Source organism: Sinocyclocheilus grahami, unplaced genomic scaffold, assembly GCF_001515645.1.
Source record: "Sinocyclocheilus grahami isolate Dianchi unplaced genomic scaffold, SAMN03320097.WGS_v1.1 scaffold130.1, whole genome shotgun sequence".
Lineage (NCBI taxonomy): Eukaryota > Metazoa > Chordata > Actinopteri > Cypriniformes > Cyprinidae > Sinocyclocheilus > Sinocyclocheilus grahami.
This window is the reverse complement of record NW_015505309.1, coordinates 1,309,850-1,320,380: the sequence shown is the minus strand read 5'-3', so window position 1 is coordinate 1,320,380 and position 10,531 is coordinate 1,309,850. Positions and strand designations below refer to the sequence as shown.

Below are 10,531 nucleotides of genomic sequence, written 5' to 3'. Positions count from 1 at the left end.
GGGGGGTATGGTTCTCTCTCTCTCTCTCTCTCTCTCTCTCTCTCTCTCTCTCTCTCTCTCTCTCTCTCTCTCTTTGGTTGACTTTGAACTGTGGCACAGATAAGATAAATGCCATAGGTGATTAAAAATGACAAAACATGATTAGTTATAGTCGTAATTACTACATATGCTATCAATCCCCCTCTCTCATTAGTATTGTTTGTTTGTATCAGATGATTATCAAAGGGACCTCTAAATTAATTTGATTGTAAAGTCTTTCAGCTCAGGCCTCCAGTCAGTTGTCAGGCAAGTTTCTGTTCCTGTACGATCAAAAATCAGAAAACTAAGTGTTCACTATTGACAAAATATCAATAATAATAATAATAATAATAATTTATAGCAGTAAAGCAGATATTATATCCATAATCATAATAATATAAATTAATGTAATAAACAAATAATAGATTCTCAACAATATTTGAAAATAATATACATTGTTTTGTTTATACATTTGCTAAATAAAATAATAATAATGGCGTTATTATAATCATGATTATTACAGTATATCAATATAATCACTAATAATAATAAATAGCATCAAAATAAATAGTCAAAACATTTAATAATAAAATAAAATATTTTTGTTCTATTTCGCTTAATATTAATTTTTAAAAAATGTACATGAATTGTGTGTGTGTGTGTGTGTGTGTGTACTGGTTTATATATCCTGGTGGGGACTTAAACCTGACTACACACAGACTCATGGGGACTCGTGTCACGGTGGGGACCTAAATTGTGGTCCCCACGGGTATAAAAGCTTATAAATCACACAGAATTAAGTTTTTTGAAAATCTAAAAATGCAGAAAGTTTCCTGTGAGGGGTAGGTTTAGGTGTAGGGTTGGTGTAGGGCAATAGAATATACGGTCTGTACAGTATAAAAACCATTACGCCTATGGAGAGTCCCCACAAGGATAGTGAACCAGACGTGTGTGTGTGTGCATGTTTATGTGGTTTATGAGGACACAAATTTGTATAATAACATGGGTATGACATAGGTATTACAACGAGAAGGTGATTTATGAGGACATTTTCAGTGTCCCCGTAATTCAAAATGCTTATAAATAATTCAGAATGAGTTTTTTTGAAAATATAAAAGTGCAGAAAGTTTCCTGTGAGGGGTAGGTTTAGGGGTATAGAGTTGGTGTCGTACAATAGAAAATACGGTTTGTACAGTATAAAAACCATTACGCCTATGGAGAGTCCCCATAAACCATAAAAACAAACCTGTGTGTGTGTGTGTGTGTGTGTGTGTGTGTGTCAATCGCGTTCTACTTTGGAACTATTTTAGAGCGTTCTTTCACACACGGACTGCTTTTAATGTAACACTCGTGCAAGTGTAATCTCTCGTAAACTGCAGTATAACATTTATTTCAGCTATCTCATCATATCGTTACGCTCATATTTTAGTGTGATTTAATGCACTTGACTACACTACAAAAATGATGTAAACTCCTCCTCGTCAACTACTCGGTAAATATTGACAGCTCTTTGCACCAGAGCTGATTAGAAGACTACGAGGTATGAAGACTAACGTGTGTCAGAATCTAGTGAGCTGTTTACCTAGACAGTACTCAACTTTCTGACTCCAAGTGAGCGGACTACCTGGTTTAAGGGCTTAAACCAGGTAACGTAGTCCACTCCCTAGGAGGCACAGCCTTGCGCAGACTTCAAGTAATCAGTCATTTAGATGCTTGCTTTACCTAATTTTACAATACGCAATCAATTATTTCCTTACGTGAAATTCTCTTTCTGTTTAGCTGCGAGAAAGTTCATAGGGAACGATCAGAAAGAAAGTGGCTTTTGAGACTTGAGTGCAGTAGATCACTAGTCAGAGTCTAATGGTCACGCCCCACTTCAATATATTTCTTAGACAAGATTACAATAGCTTTCAGTCGGGCCCAAACAAAAGACAAGCGTTCAGTTCAGGTTGTCTTAAACTTTCATCAGACGACTTGTTCTGTCTTAAAATAGTTTCGCAATCCGTGTAAAATGCCAGATTTATCAAAATTTCTCTTAAGTTTGTGTGGACATTTTTATTGCATTTAAGAGGGATGAACTATATTAATGAAATTGCTCTATTCCCCAGAGCTGTGTCCATGATAGAGTGACATGCAGCCTAGGCCATGGACCAGATCACATTTAGAAGTGACACTGTTCTATCTGATGTGCATCTGCTGTTACCAAATGCTTGCCATCTCATGAAGAGACTTAACAGCGTAGGACAGCCAGGTAAGGAGAGCGGGCAGACACCTGTGTATCTTATTGCTTGTGTTTGGAATAAATACTAACTACTTACTGCAGGGGTTTTCATTAAGCAAGGATGCATTACATTTTACATTGTTACTAAAAAAATCTATTTCACATAAATGCTGATCTTTTGAACTTTCTATTCACAAAATCAAAAAATATATGGTATCCACAAAAAAAAAAAAAAAAAGCAACTGTTGTCAGTTTTGATAATAAGAAGAAATGTTTTTTGAGCAGCAAATCGGCATATTAGAATAATATTTGAAGGATCATGTGACACTGAAGACTGGAGTAATGATGCTGAAAATTCAGCTTTGCCAACAGGAATAAATTTGACAATTTTGGCACATTTTGAACATTTATGCATTTTGTGTTTAATTTGCATACTGTGCACAGTATACATTATACTGCATTTATGTATTATATGTGTATGTTAGTATACTATTCTGAACATAGCTATTATCTATACACCATTTTTTTTCTTTCTTGCTATATATATATATATATATATATATATATAAAAAAATCTTCTTCTCTCTGTTCACTTATTTTTGGCAGTTTTATAAATAACAATTTCATGGCAGTGCTCCATATTACATATTTGAGAGTTTGTCATTTGCAGCTGTAACCTTTTGTGTTAACAGCCTTGGTCCCTGGCTGTTTGGTTTCCATGTGTGCCCTAAGTACTTATAAAATTACTGTCAACCATTCCCTGTATACACAGGTTTGACCTTTAGAAGGCTATTAGCTTGTAATTTTAAATGACCAGCAGGCAGTCAGTCTCAGATTTATTTATAATCAGCTATAGGCTATACTTTATATAAAGTATAGGGTTTTTTTATGTGGGCAAATTGAACAATAAACACTGCAATTTGATATAATGTTATGGCCAAGTTTTTTTTTCTTCTGTTGTGTTCCGGGTCAATAATGCCCAGGCTCACAACATTTATCACCGCAAAGTCCTGGTCTAAGTTCATGGAAAGCAATGCTGGGTGGCCTATTCTGGCCCTTAAACCCCTGATGTGACCATGTTGCATAGGCTGTGATTCATTATCCTCACCAGAGCAGCTAGGCTCAAATGAAGCTGAAATTATACCGTAGACGGCCTATCACTATTCCTAGTAAATTGAATTCAAAAGATTTTGAATGCCTTAGATGAGGTGACCTTTACAACGCTAGACTGGAGCTGACACTGTAAGACTGAGTCTTACGGTTCTGCTCTTGAATAATAAGATGCATGGTGTTCCGACTCCATAAGGCAGAAATCAGTTTCAAACTTTTGACAAAAAGTTCTATGCCCATACTTTGTCTATCAATCAAATTTTTAAACATAGTTCATTACTAATTAAAATCATCCAGGCTGATTTTTATGCTTCACTCTCTCCGTCTTGAACTCATTGATCCAAGCCCTGTAGACCCCATTTCTAGTAGATTCAAAATCTCTTTTGTCTGTCCATGCTTTTGTCGTCATATCCCATTCAAATCTCTGTTGTCCCAATTATTTGTACGATTAGAGTATATTTTAAATGCAGTATTCTTTGATTTAGTGTTGTACAACTGCAAGGTTGTAAACCCAAAAATGAGTTGCAAGTCAGTTCTTGCTCTTACCAGCAGGGGAAAACCATGCTAAATGCAGATTTAAAAAAATACTATATAATATACTCATGCATACACTACCTTTCAAAACTCTGGGATCAGTGAGATCTTTTAAAAAAATACCAGCACCAGTTTACCATCCAACTGGGCTCATCAATGACAATCTCATCGAGTTCAGCAAGGAATCTCGGGGTGATCCTTGATGATCAGCTGACCTTTAAAGATCACATTACAAAAACGGCACGATCATGCAGGTTTGCACTACACAACATCAGGATCAAGGCCCTTCCTAACAGAGCATGCAACACAGCTTCTCGCCCAGACCCTTGTCATTTCTAGGCTAGACTGTTGCAATGCTCTTCTGGCTGGACTTCCAACATGTGCAATCAGACTTCTGCAAGTGATTCAGAATGCAGCAGCACGTCTCGTTTTCAATGAGCCCAAGAGAGCCCATGTCACACCGCTTCTCATGTCTCTGCACTGGCTTCTGGTCGCGGCTCGCATCAAGTTCAAGTCATTGGTGCTTGCCTACAGAACTACCACGGGCTCCGCACCCTCCTACCTCCGCTCTCTCCTATGCGTTTACATCCCCTCCAGAAGCCTGCAGTCGGTAAATGAGCGGCAGCTCGTGTTCTCATCACAGAGAGGCACAAAACCTCTCTCAGGGACGTTTTCTTGCACCGTATCCTGTTGGTGGAATGACTTGCCTAACTCCAACCGAATCCCTCACAATCTTCAAGAAACAACTGAAAACTCATCTCTTCCGTTAGCATCTAACTGCCTTATAATAATGATAATAATGAAAAAATAAATCTATGACTTCACTTTTTCTGTTCTCTTATTATCCTCCTGTCCTAGCTTTTTACTATTTTAAACAATGACCGAAACCTTGTATAACGGGCACTTCTCGTTTTTATTGCCATCTTATGATAAATCACTTGTTGTATTCCTCAAATGTAAGTCACTTTGGATAAAAGTGTCTGCCAAATAAATAAATGTAAATGTAAAATAAATTAATACCTTTATTCAGCAAGGATGCATTGAATTGATCAAAATTGTCAGTAAAGACATTCATGATGTTACAAAATATTTCTATTTTAAATAAATACACACAGTTTCAAAATCACAGTTCCCACAAAAATACTATGCAGCACAACTATTTTCAACTTGAATATTAATAAGAAATGTTTCTTGAGCACAAAGAACTATTAGATCAGCATATTAGAATAATTTCTGAAGGATCATGTGACATTGAATTCTAAAAAAAATCTTACTGACCCAAAACATTCGAATGGTAGTGTATACAAAATAAACTAAAAAATTTTTTTAATTAGACTCTTAAAGCATACAGGAAAAAAAGTTGAATCAATACCTTTTGTCTTTTTTATCACTACTACTACAAAAACAAATCCATCTAAATTATGTAAAGACTCTTTTCTTAGAAACGTAATCGATGTTCCTGTAAAAGGCAGACTCATGCTTGGTCATTAGCAATACAGAAAAGACAGAAATCACATCTGCTCATTTCTAAAGATCCGCTCTCATTCTGTCTGTAACAGCCAAAGTTCATTACTTCATCATAACTGACTCAGCATCTTTGTGTCTGCTGCAGCTGAGGCTGGTGTGATCATTCTATAAACCAGTTATATAAGTGAGTTCACACTTTTGTATATTATCTGAAAATGGATTTGCATCTGTTTGTCCAGTCTTCACTTCGAAGTTCAGAATTCTGCGGGATTGTGATAGAAAAGACTTGAGCAGTGAGTCGCCTGTCCGTGAGAGCACTGATGCATCGAATGTTCCTCGGGATGAAGATGGGGACCTGGATGTGGTGAGGAGGCCCAGATACACCAGCTGTAACAGGGATGCAGTATGTCCCATTATCCTCAGTCAATCCACAGCGACACTGACCGACGAGGAGGAAGATTCTGAGGAGGAGGATGGTTCCCGTGACATCATTACAATTGGTGAGGGTTGTGTTAGAAATGTATGGGATTTAATGTATTTGTTCTGTCACATTGTATGATTTTAAACACCTAAATGTGTTTTAAACAGAGCATACTATGGCAACACCTCTGGAGGATGTAGGGAAACAGGTGAGGATAGTGACGAAGGGTGATTATGCCGTACATCTACTCTGCTACATTGTTCAAAGTTGTGTCGTTTGTCATTGCAGATCTGGCGTGGTGCTTTCCTATTGGCCGATTTCATCCTGGTACAAGCAAGCATGTTCAAAGGCGCCACTGTCCTTGAGCTTGGAGCTGGAACAGGACTGACCAGTATTGTCATGGCAATGGTGGCCAAAACGGTGTACTGCACAGGTGGCAATGTAATTTAAGTAATTTAAAGTAAAATGTGCCTTTGAAACATTTTAAAACTAGCAAAAATAGAGAATAATGCATCAGAGATTGTCCATGCTGATGATCCCCTTGCTGCTATACATTTTCACATATAAAATCTGAAGGATCATGTGACACTGAAGACTGCTGAAAATTCAGCTTTGCCATCACATGTTTTGAAATATATTCAAATAGAAAATGGCTATTTTAAGTTGTAATGATATTTTGCAAAATTACTGTATTTTTGATCAAATAAATGCAGCCTTGGTGAGCATAAGAGACTTCTTTCAAAAAAATCTTCTCAACCCTAAACTTTTGAACGGTAGAGTATTAATTTAGTTTTATATATATATATTAGGGCTGCCCTCGACTAAAGATTTTTCTGGTCGACTAGTAGTCGTTCATTTTAAGCATTAGTCGACTAATCGCGCGTTTATTAATAAACCATTTAAATCATGCTAATGAGCCTTTAATTGCTTACATATCTTAATAAGCACTCAAGCGCATGCATTAAGCTTGCTAAAGCCCACCAGCAGAAGTAATGATGATGAATGTGTCAGGGAAAAACAGTTGGGATTAAACTGCATTCACATTGTAATAATCTATTGATAAACTAGTGTTTTCGGTTTAAAAGATTAAGTTGGCGACACTGACTCGTCATCTCCACACTGCATTAAAAATGACATAACTGAGCGAATGACACTTAATGGCAGTTGTCATAAACATGCATAAAACCTCCTTCATATTCATGACATGTGTCATGTCATGATTATGAAGGTGTCATGTCAGTCTTATGCACACCCCTTCAAGTAAAGTGTTACCCACATTTTTCTAGGTTAACATTAGATTGAGCGGCCAATATAAAGTTTCTACTACTTACATATTTCATAAGATAAGTCATGTTTGAGGTCGATGAATGATAGGTGAGCATTTGAATGTACTGTATTACCACAAAATCGATCCGTTAACGATCTGTCCGTCACGGACTGCGTGAAATTAATTGTTTATTATTCTTTCCCCAAAATTGCAGAATTGTAAATGGTTAACACATTAACCTGTAGAGTTCTAAACAAATCTTTTGTAAAATATTTTTGCTTGCATACCCATGAACATCTGAAAAATCCACTTTTGTCAAAGGATGTTTCAGTAGACTTTTGGAAGTGGTGTGGATGCAGTGATTACTGTTTTTTTTTTCTTGTTAGCTGCCATTTCAACCATTTGCTTTTTTCCTGTAAGTTTCTGTAATACAGCCAGGTTTCGTTGGAAAGAAGTTCCTTTATTAGAGCAGCATCACTAGATTGATGTTCTCAGACCAGTGGAAGCAGATAGAGCCATCATTTTAAAGAGAGAGAAAAGAGCTTGGAAAGACAATAAAAGACACCATTATCTTCAAAGCTTCTCTTTATAATGGTCCGAGGCCACCGAAAAAATACACAGGCTTGTAGATTTTACACCCAGTTGTTATTCGCAAGAGACTTTTGTTGTGTGCAGTATTATTGTGTTAAATTATAAATTGATGTTTGTGTTTGTGTTTGTGTCAGTGTATGCTAGCAGGATATGGACAAAAGCTATTTCTATTTATTTATAACTTCAGTATTGAGTAGACTGGAGAGGCCAGTGGTTTGATTGCTTTGTGCGTATGGTGTCACAGTATTCATTAACACACTCCCTCCTCCTGTGAGCTTTGTGCTGGACCTTTTCTAAGTCCTCTTATTATTTCACTCTGCCCCTGTACAGAGAATTACAATAGATTATTGTGGCTTGGTAAAGAACTAGCAGGAGATTTAAAGGCACAACTAGATTATGATTAAGAACTGATTTGATAAATATGTTTAAGGATTAAACATGAACTGGATTAAAAGGCTTCATAGTCCACAAACACATTGGGCACTAGGGATGCACCAATATAAAAATTCTAATCGATACCAATTAGCTGATAATTATTTTTATGTCATGGCCAATAACCAATTAATGACCAATATCAAAATGCCATACTATTTTGTCTAATTGAAAATACAACACTGAAAACCGAAATATTGTATGCGAATCCTATTTGAATTAGCAAAATAACATTATAAATGTACAATATGAAAAAGGGCTATTCGTTTTAAAATTTGCTAAAGATAAAGAGATCTACCTGTGTTTTCAATTGTTATTTTGCGTTCATTAAATAAGACATTAATGTCTTATGTTTAACATTATTATTTTTATTTAAAAGAAAGAAAGAAAATAAAAAAATTTAAATGAACTTTAAGTGTCCGTTAGATGGCAATCTACATGTAAAAATAGGGAAAATGATCATGCACAATTAAGTATCCAATACAGGTTGGGTCAGGTTGTCCATGTCCACACATTGCGTTGTGGACTTTATCAAACCTGATTTAGTCTCTGTTTAATTTTACACCAATAATGAACACATTAACATGTCACTGATATGTAATGCTCACACTAATTGTTTTCAGTCTCATTCAGTATAATAGTGTCATCTCATTGTTAGCTCACTAAATGAAAACATCTTTGTGTTTTGCAGATGTTGGTGACGACCTTCTGAGCATGTGTCAGAGAAATGTGACTTTGAACAAGCAGCACTTTGAACCCCAAGGTAAACATTAACACCATATCAGGATGTTAAGCAGCACTCGCTCATTGACGACAGCTTTTAGGGCCCTTTTCATGTTGATAATGTGTAGAGAGTGCCTGTGCGTGTGCTCCTCTGTTTTGTGCCGCCATAATTGTGTAAATGAGAATTTGAATTTAAATTGAATTGAATTTGTAGTTTGAATTTAACAAAGCAGGAGTGTGGAAGAAGCTTGTGGAAACAATGGTTCCTATGAAAACGATTTTCCTCAGTTCATTTTTGAACTTGATTTATGTACTTGATCAGGGCTGAAGTCTAAGTGTTTGTCTGGATGTTCTCCATAATATATGGTGAAGCTAAAACTAGATTTTCACATTTTCTGAAGAAATCAAAGGTAGTGCTTAAGCTTGCAAAAGTCACCACTGAGTTGTTGCTAAGTGGTTACTGAGGCATTCAAAGTGGTTCTTGATGGGTGCTAATGTAGGTGGTTTTGTTCATTTGTGTGGTCCTACTTCAAGTGGGACATAAAGTTCCCGTTAGGGGCTACTAAGATCCCAGTAAAGTGATCGTAGGTTGTAAGATCCCAGTAAAGTGATGTTTTGTTACAGAATGTGACATTGAACTTTACACCGTTATTGAACTAAACTGAACCAACACTGTACTGACTTGGAACTAAATAAGTCTTGTAAAGAAGTCTTGTTAGAGCTGCTTTACAGCAGAATCTGGATTTGATGAAATGTTGATTGTGTTATTTTCCTGGTTATTACTGTGAAGCTGCTTTGAGACAATCTGAATTGTATAAAGCACTATAAAAAACCAAGGTGACAAGTAATCTAGAGCTGTGTTGAAAAGCCATGAATTTCAGTGATGTTTAATGTTTTAAACTTAAATTTAAATAAATGAAATTTCCATTGAAATACATTAATAATAACTAAATAAAATTATTGTATTCAAATATGTAAATATTTAATATACAGGAACTAAATACTAATACAGCTAAATGTAACTTACATATTTTTATTTCTTTTTTGTGTGCGTGTGTGTGTGTGTGTGTGTGTGTGTGTGTGTGTGTGTGTTTAAACCTGCTGTGCACAAGTGATACTGGGCAACATACACTGCAAAGTTTGCCATTTAAATTGATTTGATGCTGAGCAGCATCTAAGAGCTCATTTATTCACTTAAAGGGGTCCTATTATGCTTTTTTATTTTTTCAACTTTAGTTAGTCTGTAATGTTGCTGTTTGAGCATAAAAAAGATCTGCAAAGTTACAAAGCTCAAAGTCCAATTCAAAAAAAGATATTTTATTGAACAGAAATCACTTTTCAAAAACTACAACGAACGACTCGTTTGGACTACAACGCATATTTTCCGGGATTTGTGATATCACAAATACCGACGAATGGGACGAGACCTGGTTGAGCTGCACTAGAGAAGGCAACGAGTGTTATCACTATGTCGGAGACACGCTAGCTTTCCCAAGGCAGACGAACTTAAGAGTGGTTACAATCATCCAGGTTTAAATCGTGCTCAAATTGATTTGATTTTGACACAATATTTACACTGAAGCTCGCAGGCGGTTATGGTAAGGGGCATGACATTTCCCGACCAGGCGCCGAGTGCTGCCAATCACAACACACACTGGCCCAGCTAACCAATCACAGCACATTTCGTATTTCAGAAGGTGGGCCTTCATTTGATACAGGAACTATTCGAGCCGTTCATGCCAGACTG

At 36.3% G+C, this 10,531-nt stretch overlaps 1 protein-coding gene across 2 annotated transcripts in view; it reads left to right on the top strand.

Annotated features, from left to right (window-relative positions):
* Positions 1 to 1,335: 1,335 nt before the first annotated feature.
* The window catches only part of LOC107590588 (methyltransferase-like protein 22), a 15,553-nt gene continuing 6,357 nt past the window's right edge, over positions 1,336 to 10,531 (top strand). The window contains exons 1-6 of one of the 2 annotated variants that reach the window (XM_016279437.1): positions 1,336 to 1,510; positions 2,127 to 2,269; positions 5,590 to 5,850; positions 5,939 to 5,979; positions 6,060 to 6,204; positions 8,753 to 8,824. In XM_016279437.1, coding sequence (XP_016134923.1) covers positions 2,164 to 2,269; positions 5,590 to 5,850; positions 5,939 to 5,979; positions 6,060 to 6,204; positions 8,753 to 8,824 — 625 coding nt within the window. In that variant the 5' untranslated portion in view covers positions 1,336 to 1,510; positions 2,127 to 2,163. Of the gene's footprint in view, positions 1,559 to 2,126; positions 2,270 to 5,589; positions 5,851 to 5,938; positions 5,980 to 6,059; positions 6,205 to 8,752; positions 8,825 to 10,531 lie in introns of both variants that reach the window. The other variant, XM_016279436.1, reaches the window with a different exon arrangement.